We start from the raw sequence: 14,180 nt of genomic DNA on the forward strand, positions 1-14,180 counted from the left end.
GTAGGTAGGTAGGTAGGTAGATAGATAGATAGATAGATAGATAGATAGATGATAGATAGATAGATAGATAGATAGATAGATAGATAGATAGATGATAGATAGATAGATAGATAGATAGATAGATAGATAGATAGATAGATAGATAGATAGATAGATAGATAGAGATATATATTATAAAGCCTGCAGCCGAAGTTTAAGGCCTTGAATCTCCCGGTCTCCCTGCCACTTTCCGCACTCCGAAACGTCCGCCGCCGCCTCTTCGGCTTCTGCCGCGGCCACCAAGGAGTGACGGCCGAATCCCGGCCTCTCCATCAGGAAAACGCCCCGGGGGAGCCTCCCCGCGGGTGGAATCGGTCGCGGGGGAAGCAGCCGTGGCCGCGAGTTCCGCAGGCTCGGAGCCAGGAGGACGGGGTGAGGGTAGGGGTGGGGGTCTCCTCGTGGTCGGTCCAGAAGCCGCAGAGGCCATTCGACCCCCCCCCCCGAAGAGAAGGCAACGCCGCTCGTGGCTGCAAGATGCGACTTGGACGCCGCTTCGCCCCGGAGAACTTAAATCAAATGCAAAAGTAAAAGGCTTTTTTCTTCGGTCTCCCAGAAAGCGAAGACGCCGGAGGCTCTCCGCCTTTCTTTCCCCTCTTCCGAAGCCGCAGGGCTGGTGGCGGCTGCATTCGGTCCCCGGGTCCTGCAACCCGATCCGCGGGGTCCCAGCGCAACTGGCGCGCTCGTCCTCTTTTGCGCGTTCTTCCCAAGCAAGGGAAGTCACGCAGCCCTCGTGCCGCTGGACAGCTCCTGCCTCGCGGGCGCTCTCCTCCCCCGGGCTTCCTTGGGTGGCCTTGGCAGTCCCAGAAGCCTTGGCCGTGGAAGCAATCCGGGCCTCCAAGTGCGGCGGCGGCGCCCTGGGTTTTTCTACACCCAAATGGAAAGGTGGAGAGGGGAGGAAGAAGAGGGGGGGGGGATGTACTTGACGTCTCTCAAAACATCTCGGTCAAAACAAATCAGCAGCAGGAGAACCAAGATTGAACCGGGACGCCAAAGGCTGCTCGTCCCGAGGTTCGTCTTCACGGCTGGCAAACGGGGTTCGGTTCCCTGCTCGCCGCCCCCCCTCAAAAAATTGGGGAGATTTGCTCCCAATAGTGGATAAATCCAGCGGGTTTTTGCACCCCTCGCTTTCAACTCCAAATACTTTGGGCAAGGGTCTCTCTCTCTGTGCGTGTGTCCCTCTTCTCCAAGTCTGCATCGTGATCCGAGGAAAACGAAGTTCCAAGAAGTCTGCGCATCCTCCAGGGCAGTGTTTCCCAACCAAGGATGAGGATGATGGGCTCTGTAGTCCAGGCCTCTGGAAGGCAAAAAAAGGGGAGTGCGTATATAGCAGTGTTTCTCAACCTTGGCCACTTGAAGATGTCCGGACTTCAACTCCCAGAATTCCCCAGCCAGCATTCACGTATAAACAATTCAGTGTCTAGGACAGTGTTTCCCAAGCTTGGCAACTTGAAGATGTCCGGACTTCAACTCCCAGAATTCCCCAGCCAGCATTCACGTATAAACAATTCAGTGTCTAGGACAGTGTTTCCCAAGCTTGGCAACTTGAAGATGTCCGGACTTCAACTCCCAGAATTCCCCAGCCAGCGAATGCTGGCTGGGGAATTCTGGGAGTTGAAGTCTGGACATCTTCAAGTTGCCAAGCTTGGGAAACACTGCTCCAGGGTCTTTTGAGGGGGGGGGGGGTCCCTCTTCAATCAGTATTTCTCAACCTTTAAGATGTGCGTCAACTCCCAGAATTCCACGCTGACTGGGAACCCTGGGAGTTGGAGTCCACGCATCTTTAAAGTTGCCAAGGTTGAGGACCGCTGCTCTCAAACTTCTCCGGGGGGTCTTGCCAAGGCTGCCCACTTGGGGCGCCTCCTAACCACCGCTCCCCATCCATTTCGTTGTATTTAAGGACAATAGAGATTATACTTATTTTGTTCCCCTTCGTGCCACCTGCCCCGCAAAGCCCCCTCAAGTAGCCCCTGCTGGAGCCGAGGTCCCATCGCGCCAAGGGCTGCGGATGGACTTCCGCGCGTGGGTCATGAAAGCGAAGCGTTTAGCGCAAAAGGCTCTCAAGCCGTCTGCCAAGGAGGCAGCCGTCATTATCCACACACACACACACACACACACACCCAGACCTTCACGCCTCGTTTGCAGCCGCCTCCGCTGGCACCAGGACCTCCCCCTGTTCCCCACTCCCCGGGAAGGGGGCTCGGTCCGTGCAGAGCATCGGGGCAGGGAGGGGAAGGGGCGAAAGGGAATTCAAACCGTGGAGAGATAGCGGAGGCTGGTTTGGGCTTCCTCATCGTCATCTTCCTCCTCTTCCCACTTCTCCTCCTCCTCCTCCAAGACTCACAACTCTCCACTTATTCTCCCTCTGGGCACCTGCGTTCCTTTGCGGGGGTCTCTGCACGCGGTCAGGGCACTGTTTCCCCCGGGTTGACCGCAAGACAGGGAAGTCTTGCTTTCTACTCCGAGAACAGCATCGCTCACTGGTTTGACAAGTCAAAAACCTTGGCGTGGCGGTGGCATGGCAGTCCCCCCACGGCTGTGGGTGGAGGACCACCAGGCCAGGGCACCCAGAAATGTGGAGGGTCCCTCTAGGAGTGGGAGCAAGAAGGGGGCGCTCCGTGACCCCCTTTCCCCGATGTGGCTGTGCCTCTGCTGCGCGCAACGGTTTTATCGGCCAGTTATTGAGAGGCGTTGCGTCCATTGATCAGCTGGCTGTCCGGAGGGCCAAGGACAGGGGGCAGAGGGTGCCACCCAGAGTGGGCTGCCAACCTCAGAGGGAAAACGGGCGGTATCTTGCTTCTGGACGCAGCCTCGCATTTTAGAGGGTGCGCCGGCCGTCCTGCTCCGTCCGCATCCCCGAGAGGGCCGCGGGCACAGGGCGGGAGGTGCCGTTTGGGAAGGAGGAGCCTGGAGTCAGCCCCGCCCCCCGAAGGTTGAAAACCCCTCCAGGAATGGAGCAGCTGCGGCGTCCACACGTGCAGCGCAGACGGGAAGCGGAGCCGGGCAGAGGCAGATGCCCTGAGCGTCCCACGCGACCAGGCACTTTCCGAGGGAGGCGCAGATGAGAGCGGCCGCTTCTCCGGCTCCGACATGAAGGCCGGGGGGAGAAGCCCGCTCCGCGCCTCGGCCGGACTTCTGCTGTGCCTGGGCTGGCTGTGCCTGTCGCCCGGTGCCCCCTCGCCCTGCCTGGAAGAGTGCCGCTGCTACCTGAGCGCGCTGCTCTGCCAGGAGCCGCGCGACATCCACTCCCTGGCGCAGCTGCGCAGCTTGGAGAACTTCACCGAAATGTGAGTGTCGGGGGGAACCGGCAGGTGGAGCGGAGGGCGGGGAGGGGGGACCGCCTTGCCCGGGGACAGGAGGCGTCCCAGTCCCCGTCTTACGGCGAGGCAGCGGGAGTGGCGGGTCTCCCAAAAGAAGAGCGCAGCGCAAGGGAAGTTTGACAGCCGGCGCAGCCTCAGCGCCAGAATCGGGTCTCGCTCTGGTTCTGCTGCCCCTCTCGCTCCTCCAAAAGAGGCGCGGACCCTCCCTCTCCCCCTCCCCAGCTGTTTCTCCCCGCGTGGCGGGGATTACCTCGAGGTCATCTCCCTGAAAACACCGGCGCAGTCGAGCCCCAGACAAGGGCAGGTGGCTTTCCAAACGGGGCTCGCAGGGAAGCCCAATCCGGAGCGTGGGCAGCGTTTCCGGAGCTCCCCTTGGTGCCAACCGCGATAAGAGCGCTGAGCAAACTTTGATAAGGGTTGCAACGGTCGGAGCGGCTTTTGTTTTGCCATGAAACCTGGAGAGGGAGAGAGAAAGGAAGAAGGGGGAAGAGAAAGAAAGAGAGAAAAGAGGGAGGGAGGCAGAAAGAGAAAGAGAAAAAGAGGCAGAAAGAGTGGAAAAGAGAGAGAGAGAGAGAAAAACAGAGAAAGAGAAAGAGAAAGAAAGAAGGGGCTGAGATGGCAAATAGCCACATGGATCCGCCTTCTGCTGCCAAAAAAATGCCCAACTCCCAAGTGCTCCTAAAAGTGAAAACTGCTCTTTAATATTCCCGATCAATCAAGAATGGAGCATATCACGACATTTAGAAGCTGCGCTTTGATTCTGTGGCTCAGCGAGAGGCCACGATTCGGGGTTTGAAGGGGCCGCAGCCCACTTCTCCTTGCGCGAACCTTAGCTGGGGACAGCAAAGTGGCTGGACAGAGGGGTTGACCCAGTGGGCCTCCTCGCCCCGACCGAGCCAGAGAGAAGACCATGGACTGATGCCACCCTATCCCAGGGGGCCCTTCTTGATTTCCCCATCAGGGCCTGGAGCATGGAGGGAGGCAGTCCCTCCTCCACCTTGCCCTGGTCCCCTGACCACCAGCCGTCTTCCCTGCAAGGGAGGCCACCTCATCTCCAGGAAAGGGGAGACTCACTCGGCCTGTCTGGCTCCCTCTCCCCCCCCTCCCAGGGGCGTGACAGTTCCTTAGGCTGCATTAGCAGCTTCCTAGAAAACCCAGCCCAGCTGGGCTCTTTGTGCCCGTGCCACAAGAGAAGGTGCCACCCAACCCTATTGGGCCACTGCTGGGCATGGAGGGAAGAAAGCTGGGTGGGTGGCAGGATCCCCAGAGACAGAGGTGGGGATTCAGGCCAGACCCAAGGGTAATTAGCCATAAAAATGGAAACAGCCCCATAGCCTGGGAAACGTGCCACCGAAATGCTTGCCTGACTGGGGAGCTCTCCCCACAAAGAACAGGACACTTGGGTCCCGCTGATGAGACCGCCACTGAGTAAGGGGGAGGCACATGGAAGTCTTACCGCCTGGCAGAAGCCCCCATCCCCTTCCCTTTTGACTTTAAGGCCTCCTCTGTATATGCCCTGCAGCCCCAAAAAATGCCAGTTTCTTTTTCCCATCAGCTTTTGAGAGGTGTTTGGCGCAGGCTGGCATTGCTTTGGCAGTCAAGAGGCCCCGATTCACGGGTGCCATCCCACACTCCCGTGCCCGCAATGCAGCGGAGTTCGCCACTTGGCACTACTTTAACCCCCCCGTGTCTCTTCTGGTCCTCCCCCAACGCACAGACCCTTCCCTCCTCCTGCTCGCTGGCATCCCCTTCCCTGGATCACCTGGACGGTGGTTCTTCATTCTTTTGCGGACCTTGCCCCTCCTCCTTAGGATCCCTTTTGACACGTTGGCTGTTCATAACTTGCCAGCTGGGGAGGGCAGAGAACCTTTCGGCTCTTCCACATGGACGGAATTCCTCACCTTAGCAGATATAGTTTGTAAGCTGCAGAAACCTGAATTGTAGCGTCACTTTCACGGGCAAAGAGGCCTGAAGGGAGACATGGTGGAAAGGAAAGGAAAATCAATACTTTGAATCGCGGGATCTAAATGCATTAGACAGCCCGTAAATATTTCAAAATAGGGCAGTCAGCCGCATTCATTACATTTTTCCGTTCATTTGGTTCGAAGAACGAATTAATGGCGCCCGGGAGAGGGGGGGGTCGGGCAGCCAAAGCTGTCAACAGATTAATTGTATTAATTCTTGGAAGACAATGAGATCTCCGGGGGTCAGTCACCTAAAAGGACCTCGGCAGTTTTTAAGGGCTGCTTTGTCTGGCCTGAGATTCAGTCCCGCATGGCCCAGTTTAACTCGGTTTATTTGCAATAAGGCCGAAGAAGACTTCTTACATACATCGGGAGTTTATTTCCACGCAAGCTAACCTTGGTTGATTTCTAGAGGCGGAAGGAGCTTTTTGTAGGAATGGGTGTGTGTGTGTGTCTGTGTCTGTGTGTGTGAACTGTATTTTGTGGATGAAGGGGCCCCATCCTGCCCGGTCCTGAAGCTCCCCCTCTCCTCCTGTAGGTTTCTGGTAATAGCTCTTCTCCATCTTCTGAGCCTCTTAAGTGGCCAGAAGGGATGGTCCATTCTGCCAAGGCTGTTTTTCCCAACATCAGAGGGACCCATCAATTATGCCCGGTGGCAGGAAGGACGAGAGGAGTTCCCGGAAAAGCTGTGGCGGGCGAGGTGGGGAGGGAGATGTCACAGGGAGCCAGCCCTAGGGCTGAGCATCACAAGCCCCACTCAAGGCCACTTTCACTCGGCAATCCTAAGAAAGGCCTTGTGGGTTCACATCTGGGTCGAAAACGGAGGGTACAAAACCAGAGGCCATCATGGAGTTTTGCCGATATTCCACCTGCGATAAAATGAAGTAGAAAATTGTATTTGCAACCTAGATGTCTGTCTGTGATCTTCCCGTTAAGATTTCAGGTTTTATATTCTGTATTTTTGCCCTGGGGTTCCTTTTTATTGAAATACAACACAAATGTGCCACACCAAAAAACTAAAAATAAATACATTCCACCTATGGGTGAGAGAGAGGACTGGAGCTAAGCAGGACAGTGGGCCACTCCGCTGAGGGTCTCCCCTGCGGCAGAGCCAGAAGGGGTCTGCTGCTGTTTCTGAAGGGGGGGTGTGGGCTGTTCTTTTTCAGAGTTGTGGAAAACCAGGCCGGGCTGATCAACCTGACTGGGGAAGACCTGAAAAACCCCCGGGAGCTGAAGAACCTGTGAGTTTTGGAGGGCAGCTCAAAGGGGGCAGGGACACAGTGGGGATGGGGGTGGCAGAGGGCCTCTTCCTGGGTGGAGAAGGGGGCCCCTCCCTCCCTCCCTCTGAAGACCCCTTCATGCCTTCCATGCAGGACAATTGCAAAGACCAACTTGAAGTTCATTGCTCCAGATGCTTTCAAGGCCAGCCCCAACCTGACCCACGTGTGAGTCTTGGGAAGGGGGCCCTTCTGTCTGGGGGTGTGGGCAGGGGGGGGGGCTTTCTGCAGAGAGCAGAAAGGAAGGTTCCTTAGCAAGGCTCAAAGCCAGGCTGGGGGATTTGGGGAGTTGGAGTCCACCCGTCTCAACCCTGGCTTAAACGATGACCGATCTTCCTGGGGAAGAGGGAGAGCTGGGCTCAGCTCCATCCGAGAAGCCCCAGGGGTCTCTCCCTGCCCCCCCCCACCGCCACAGGTCGATTCTCCTCCCCCTTGCCCCTCCCCCTTTGTTCATTAACAGCTTGCCTGGAACTCGATTAATCATTGTTAGGGTTAATGTCCCTCTGCAGCCCAGAGAGATCGATGGGTCTCTGCTTAGCACAGCTCCGGCTGCCCTCTTGCTGGGCGGGAAAGCCAAGTGTGGAGAGGCTGGTGTGGGGCCAGCCCTGGGGGGGGGGACGGGCAGCACCAAGGCCAGAGACGGCCGGATGGGTCAGCTCCAAAGGGCTCACACCAGGGCTTCCCTTCCTGGGATGTCCGGCCGGGTCCTGGCCTCCCTCGGTCCAGTCACCTCCCTGCAAGGGTGGAGGGGCTGCCAGTGGCAAGTGAACAGAAACCCCCCAGATAAGGGAGCTCAGCTCGGGTACAAGAGGCGGGTGCCCAGGCCACAGGGCAGGGATGCCTCCGTTTGATGGCTCACCCAAACCGTTCTGAATCTTGCAAGCTTAGCCATGCAGTAAATCAAGTGCTTCTGGGCCAGTCCGAGCTGGAAAAGGCTACACCTGCTGAACCTCGGCCTGTAGGGAAAGCAAGCAGGCTGTGGAGAGCAGCAGAGAAGAGACTGAGGGGGAGGACAGGTGGGGAGGGGGGGGCAAGGGAGTCACGTCCTTCTGCCTCTCTGTAGGAACCTGGCCTTCAACCAGCTGGAATTCCTCTCCTGGAAGATCTTCTACCATCTCCGCCTTCAGGAGCTGTGAGTGTCTGCATACAGAGAGAGAAGGAGAGAGAGAGAGGAGAGAGAGAAGGAGAGAGAGGGGGGGAGGGAGAGAGAGAGAGCGAAGAGAGAGAGAAGGAGAGAGAGAAGGAGAGAGAGAAAACCTTACAACACACAAAGTTTGGTCTCTGGTGGATAAATTGGGTTTTCTAGTCAGGCTTGGCAAGTATCGCTCATCCATCTTAATGCTATTCTGGAGAGCTAGAGGCATTGACCAAAAACCTTAAAATAAGGAAATGTGCTCTCTCTTCTGGTGGGGGGGAAGCTGGGGGGGGTTGCAGCTTCATCAGGCTGACTGTGTGTCCCCCCCCTCTGGCTTTCCCTGGGCAGGGTCCTTGTGGGGAACCCCCTCCGGTGTGTTTGTGGCCTCCTGTGGCTGCAGTCCTGGCAGCAGAAGAGGCAGCTGGACTGGGCGGGCAATCAATCCTTCCAGTGCCTGCAGGAGGACAAGAGTCTGGTGCCCGTCTTCAACCTCACCCTCTCCGGCTGTGGTAAGGCAGAGCCCCGCTCAGAGGGAGACACACCCCTGGCCGAAATGCAGTGGGTCCCAGCCCTGTCCAGAGATCCCCTTGCTCCTTTGGCTGCTGCAAGAGAGTCCCTCTGCAGCTGGGGTGGGGTGGGGGGGTTGGTGGCTCCCTGAAGCCCCCACTCTGCCCCCCCCCCTGTGCAGATTTCCCCCAGGTCAGGATCGACTACGACCCCACCCCGATGGGGGAAGGCGAGAGCGTCAACCTGACGTGTCACATCTCCGGACAGCCGCAGCCGGTGGCGGACTGGGACTTGCCCAAGGTGTGGGGTGAAGCCCCCATCAAAACCAAGGCAGGTTGTGGGGAGGGACCGACCTCAAGGATGAGAAATCCGGGGGTGGGGGCAATTAAATCAGAGGGGGCGCCTGGTGGGTGACGCCTGTCTCTCCCTCTCCCAGAAGTCAGATTCGGAGATTGTGCTGCAGATCACCAACGTCTCTGCCAGCTACAACCTGCAAAACATCACCTGCCAAGCCGAGAACGAGGCGGGCATGGGGGAAGCCGTGGCCAGGCTGAACGTGACCTGTGAGAGGGGAAAGGGGGCTGGGGCAGGGGGGCTGGTGGGACGTCCTTTCCAGCTGGCATCCAGCAAAGGGGGCTTAGAAGGAGGGATTCGCTACCTGCCTGTGTTTGGCGGCTGGGAGATATTTTTCCTTGAAAGGAGGGAAACAGTGCCCAGGTGCCCCCACGCCTGGCAGACTGAGGGCCTCTGAGCAAACCAGCAGAGAAACAGAGTGGGCTCCCTCCTCCCTGTGGGGAAGAGGGCAGCCTGGGGGTTCAGGATTCTGCCACCCAGCTTGTTGCTGATCCAAACCCATCACAGAGCTTCATGCCCTGCGTCCGAACAGCCGTTTCTGAGCCCTTCTTGGGGTCTTCATCTGGCGGTGGGGGGGCGAGCGCCTGGCCCAAACGCTGCCCTCAAGGCTTGCAAGGGAAGGGTTTCAAAGGCCCTCCAATTTGGGGTTCCCCTCACAGACCCCCCCACTTCCTTTTCCTCCTCTCTGCAGTCCCCGCCGTGATCCGGGCGCTGAGTAAGGCTATCATGTACTACCGCTGGTGCATCCCCTTCTCGGTGGATGGCAACCCCACGCCCAGCATCCGCTGGCAGCTGGACCACCGGGACCTCCTGGAGACGGAGATCGTTTACACCAAGTTCTTCCCGGAGGACGTCCCCACCACGACCATCGTCCACGGCTGCCTGGTCCTCGACAAGCCCTCCCACTTCTCCAACGGAAACTACACCCTGCTGGTGGCCAACGCCCTGGGATCGGACTCCCGCACCACCTTCCAGAGCTTCATGGAGAACCCGGAAAACTTCCCCGATGACATACCTTTCCCCGGTACCAGCCTCTGTGGGCCGGGGATGGCCAGGGCCGGCCCTCTGGGTGGGGCACGGGGGGCTCTGCAGCCATTAAAGAGGCCACTGAGTGGAAATAGTCTTCCTCGGCCTCATTGCAAATAACCGAGTTGAACTGGGCCAGGGGACTGGATCTCAAGGGAGAGAGAAGCCAGGCGGGGGCCCTGCAGTCTCTTTCTCTGGGCGGCCCCCCCAGGGGGGGAGAGAGCCCTGTAAAGTAGAGGGCAGCCATGGCTGTTTGTCTGCACGCGGGTGGGGGTGTTTGTGTGCAAGAAAGAGAGAGAGGAGGAGGAGGAGGAGGATTAGAGGGGAAGAAGGCAGTTCAAGGGCCGTTCATTTGAGGGGGGGGTGGCACCTGAGCTTGAAGGTTCACCAACTCCCCCCCCCTCTTCTCCTTCCCTTTCCTGGATGCTGCTAAGGCTCCCTCACGCCTGGCAGTAAGTGTGGCCCCCCTTTCGCCCCTGGAGGGGGGAGGGAGGGGGGAGGGCATGCAGAAAACGGGGTGCTTTCCAGTAGAGAGACCCCCCCTCTCTCTCTCTGGGGATGAAGGCACCCACAGAGACCCTTTGCACCCCAAAAGGGAAGAGATGGGGGGGAAGAGACAGTTATGAGGGCAGCGGGAGGGGGAGGCAACTTGGGGAGGGGGCTCTCACTCTCTTCTCTCCTTCCTGCCCAGGACCAGAGGACACGAACGTCACCGAGGAGGGCCCCGTGGAGACCCCGGAAGAGCACCCGGTTGGGGTAAGGGGCCAGGAAGGAGCCTCCCTCTTGGGACGAGGGGAGGAGGGGGGGCATTCTCAGGGGGAGGGGCAGCCGAGGGTGCCACTCTCTCTCTCTCTCTCCCCCCCCACTCGGCAGATCTCGGTGGCCGTGGGCCTGGCCGTGTGCGCCTGCCTCTTCCTGTCTATCATGCTGCTCTTCCTCAACAAGTGTGGACAGCGCTCCAAATTCAGCCTCCAGCGTAAGTGGGAGGGGGCTTCGGCCTTCCCCGAGCCCCCCACCCCCCACCCTTCCTCTTCCTTGGGCTTCTCCAGGGCTGGGCACCTTTGGGGTCCCTCCGGTGGCTCCCAAGGGCAGCAATGGACATCCGTGCCCTGACTGGCAGAGACCCGACCTCAGGGCTGGGGAAGGGGAGGCATCGGGGCGAGGAGGAGCCTCCCCCCCCACCTTCATTAGCCTTCCTCCCCCTCCCCCCCTTCAGGCAGGCATCAGCTGCTAATTCACTGCTGGAATTGATTCAGCCTGTAAATGGGCTTGATCGCCTTGAATCACCCCCTGGGGGGCTGGAAAGGCAGCAAAAGGCTTTGGGGGGGGGGAGAGGGAAGCAGCAGCCACTTGTTGTTGTTAGAGTCATCCAGACCCCCCCCCCCCAAACACACCACCCACACCACCCTCCCCCTCTTGGAGTGCTGCTCCTGCTAGGCTGGCCGAGAGAGCTGGCTGGCTCTGCTTCTGAGGCTGCCAGAATGGGGGCATAAGAAGCTGCCCCCCCAGGCGGGCCGGTTCCTCCCCCCTCCCCATTGGCAGGTAGACTTCAGCGGCCTCTGGCTGCTCCTGCAGAAGAAATATTGCCGGGGAGGGGAGGCCATGGAGACCCCCTGCCCAGGTCGGCTCAAGAGTCCCGCCAGGACCCAGCAAGGCCGAGTCCCTTCTGGTCCTGCCAGGGGAAACCTGAGACCCTCCTGGAAGCCCACCGCCCCCTCCCCCCCCTCCCCAGAGCGGCTCTGCAGCCGTTCCCTCCCCCCCCCCCCGCCAGGCTCCAGCAGCCCTCCCTGACGTTGATGAAGAAGGATGGGGAGGGGCTGGGGGGGCCACGGACCCTCTCACGGTAATTACTGAGGCTTAAATGCTTTGCTGACGGCTCCCTTGGCACTGCCTGCCTTTCAGGAGGGGGGGGCACCAGATTGGTGCGGCAAAAAAGCCCCTCCTCGCCACCGCAGGCAACAGATGCGCTCCGGCAAGAGCTGATTGGCACTGCCTCCTGCCGCCGGCTGGGTCGGGGGGGGCTCCCCGTGGAGGACCCTCTGGAAAAGGGGGTCTCAGCAGCCCCTGGCCTGGGCCTGAAACTGGGCCAGGGAGGGAGGGCGGGAGGGAGACCACCAGGAAATCCCAAACTGTCAGATAGGAAAGTCAAAGATCCCCGCAGGAGACGCGGCCTCTGCAAAATTTGCACCCGGACTTCGAAACGCCTTGAAAATTGTGGGGCTTATTCTCTCCCCCCCCCCTGCCCCCCCCCTGCTAAAGGCTGTTTATAGCCTCTGCTGGGACGGCTCTTCCCCAGGGAAATGGAAACCCTCCCAGGCAGGCGGAACTTCCCACCACAAGGCCACCCCAGCGGCCGCCTTTTCCCTTGACCCGGCCGGGCTCTTTGGGAAGAAGGCCGCCCTCCCCCTTGAGAGCCTCCGTGGCCGTTGGGTGCCCGAGCAGCTGACCCACAGGCCCATCTAAAGCATTGGGCCTGGCGCCCGGCGGCTGGGCAGCTGTGGCAACCCGCTGGCCTTCTCCGCAGGGTCGGTGGTGCTGGACCAAGAGGATGAGCTCGCCATGTCCCTGCAGTTCATGGACGTGAGCGGCAGCCCCCGCTCCTCCGTGGAGGCCAAGCTGGAGGGGCTGAAGAGCAGCTTCGTGGAGAACCCCCAGTACTTCTGCAACACCCGTACGTCCTCCGGGCCGGCAGGGGGAGGCGGGCTGCACTGCCGGGGGGGGGGGCAGGGGAGCCCCACGTCTCCGGCCCCTCCTGCTGCCCAGCTGGGCTCCCTCACCGGGAGGAGGGCAGCCACCCTGTTCTCTGGCCCAAGAGGGCTCCTGCCCTCCCCCTCTGACCTCCCCATGGACGCTGGGCTCCCTTCCTCCCCCCAGCCGTCCGGCACCTGAAGCGCCGGGAGATCGTGCTGAAGTGGGAGCTGGGCGAGGGGGCTTTCGGGAAGGTCTTCCTGGCCGAGTGCCACAACCTCAGCCCCACCCAGGAGAAGATGCTGGTGGCCGTCAAGGTGAGGACCCCTCCCCTCCCGCCCCGCCTCTTCCTCTCTCGCCCCTCTGGGTCTGGGGGAGGGGCTGCCTGGAAGGACCCCCAGGTGGGTCCCCTGGTCGTTTCGGTTTGGGACCCCGACTCTCCTCTCCCTCCCTCCCTCCGGAGACCCTGAAAGAGGCCACCGAGAGCGCCCGGCTGGACTTCCAGCGGGAGGCGGAGCTGCTGACCGTCCTGCAGCACGAACACATCGTCAAGTTCTACGGGGTCTGCACCGATGGGGAGCCCCTCATCATGCTCTTCGAGTACATGAAGCACGGGGACCTCAACCGCTTCCTCCGGTGAGTGGGACGCCCAGCAGCCGGTGAGGGACGGTGGTGCTCTGAGTATCTCTCTCTCTCTTTCTCTCTCCTTCCCTCTCTCTCTCTCTCTTTCTCCTCTCTCTTCCTCTTTCTCCTTCTCTCTTTTTCTTCCTCCTCTCTCTTTCTCTCTTCCTCCTCCTCCTCTCTGTCCCTCTCCCTCCTTTATTTCCCTCTGTGTCTCTCTCTCCCTTCTCTCTTCCTCCTTCCTTCTCTCTCTCTTCCTCTTCCTTCCTTCTCTCTCCCTTTCTCCTTCTCTCTTCCTCCTTCCTCCTCCTCTCTCTCTCTCCTCTTTTTCTTCCTCCTCTCTCTCTCTTCCTCCTTCTCTCTTTTTCTTCCTCCTCTCTCTTTCTCTCTTCCTCCTCCTCTCTCCCTCCCTCCTTCTCTCTCTCTCTCCCTCTCCCCCCTCTATTTCTCTCTCTGTCTCTCTCTCTTCTTCCTTCTCTTTCTCTCTCTCCTTTCTTCTCTCTTCCTCCTTCCTTCTCTCTCTCTCTATCTCCTCTCTCTTCCTCTTTCTTCCTTCTCTCTCCCTTTCTCCTTCTCTCTTCCTCCTTCTCTCTTTTTCTTCCTCCTCTCTCTCTTTCTTCCACCTCCTCTCTCTCTCCCTCCATCCCTCTCCCTCTCCCTCCTCTATTTCTCTCTGTGTGTTTCTCTCTCTCCTTCCTTCTCTCTTCCTCCTTCCTTCTCTCTCTCTCTCTTTCTCCTCTCTCTCTCTCTTCCTCTTCCTTTCTTCTCTCTCTCTCTTTCTTGTTTTCTTCCTCCTCTCTCTCTCTCTCTTCCACCTCCTCTCTCTCTCTCCCTCCTTCTCTCTCTCTCTCCCTCTCCCTCCTCTGTTTCTCTCTCTGTCTCTGTCTCTCTCTCTCTCTCTCTCTCTATCTCTCTCTCTCCTTCCCTCTCTCTCTCTCTCTTTCTCCTCTCTCTTCCTCTTTCTCCTTCTCTCTTTTTCTTCCTCCTCTCTCTTTCTCTCTTCCTCCTCCTCCTCTCTGTCCCTCTCCCTCCTTTATTTCCCTCTGTGTCTCTCTCTCCTTCCTTCTCTCTTCCTCCTTCCTCCTCCTCTCTCTCTCCTCTTTTTCTTCTTCCTCTCTCTCTCTTCCTCCTTCTCTCTTTTTCTTCCTCCTCTCTCTCTCTTTCTCCTCTCTCTCTCTCTTCCTCTTCCTTTCTTCTCTCTCTCTCTTTCTCGTTTTCTTCCTCCTCTCTCTCTCTCTCTCTTCCTTCACCT

At 58.9% G+C, this 14,180-nt stretch overlaps 2 protein-coding genes across 2 annotated transcripts; one reads left to right on the forward strand and one right to left on the reverse strand.

The window, feature by feature from the left end:
- Window positions 1-479: 479 nt before the first annotated feature.
- Window positions 480-6,480, reverse strand: LOC116523429. Its single transcript, XM_032238543.1, has 3 exons — window positions 5,119-6,480; window positions 3,607-3,811; window positions 480-1,333 (listed from the first exon to the last, which is right to left on the reverse strand). Exons 1-3 carry the CDS (start codon window positions 5,193-5,195, stop codon window positions 983-985), a joined length of 633 nt encoding a protein of 210 aa, XP_032094434.1. The 5' UTR covers window positions 5,196-6,480; the 3' UTR covers window positions 480-982.
- Window positions 2,856-12,973, forward strand: LOC116523428 (high affinity nerve growth factor receptor-like). The gene is made up of 13 exons (XM_032238542.1): window positions 2,856-3,323; window positions 6,487-6,561; window positions 6,694-6,765; window positions 7,661-7,729; window positions 8,081-8,241; window positions 8,421-8,569; window positions 8,676-8,802; window positions 9,285-9,617; window positions 10,311-10,375; window positions 10,493-10,595; window positions 12,144-12,290; window positions 12,494-12,624; window positions 12,771-12,973. The coding sequence occupies exons 1-13, from the start codon at window positions 3,127-3,129 to the stop codon at window positions 12,945-12,947; spliced, it is 1,806 nt and encodes a 601-aa protein (XP_032094433.1). The 5' UTR covers window positions 2,856-3,126; the 3' UTR covers window positions 12,948-12,973.
- The last annotated feature ends 1,207 nt before the right edge of the window (window positions 12,974-14,180 follow it).

The sequence above is a fragment of the Thamnophis elegans genome, unplaced genomic scaffold, assembly GCF_009769535.1.
Source record: "Thamnophis elegans isolate rThaEle1 unplaced genomic scaffold, rThaEle1.pri scaffold_282_arrow_ctg1, whole genome shotgun sequence".
In the NCBI taxonomy this organism is placed as follows: domain Eukaryota; kingdom Metazoa; phylum Chordata; class Lepidosauria; order Squamata; family Colubridae; genus Thamnophis; species Thamnophis elegans.

Coding starts and splice junctions, on each gene's coding strand:
- LOC116523429 (XM_032238543.1), bottom strand. CDS start 5,195: ATGAACAGCCAACGTGTCAAAAGGGATCCTAAGGAGGAGGGGCAAGGT. Junction 3,812..5,118: donor AATGAAGAACCACCGTCCAG/GTGATCCAGGGA, acceptor CTCCCTCTCCAG/GTTTCATGGCAAAACAAAAG. Junction 1,334..3,606: donor TTCAGGGAGATGACCTCGAG/GTAATCCCCGCC, acceptor TTTGCCTTCCAG/AGGCCTGGACTACAGAGCCC.
- LOC116523428 (XM_032238542.1), top strand. CDS start 3,127: ATGAAGGCCGGGGGGAGAAGCCCGCTCCGCGCCTCGGCCGGACTTCTG. Junction 9,618..10,310: donor CGATGACATACCTTTCCCCG/GTACCAGCCTCT, acceptor CTTCCTGCCCAG/GACCAGAGGACACGAACGTC. Junction 12,291..12,493: donor CCAGTACTTCTGCAACACCC/GTACGTCCTCCG, acceptor TCCTCCCCCCAG/CCGTCCGGCACCTGAAGCGC.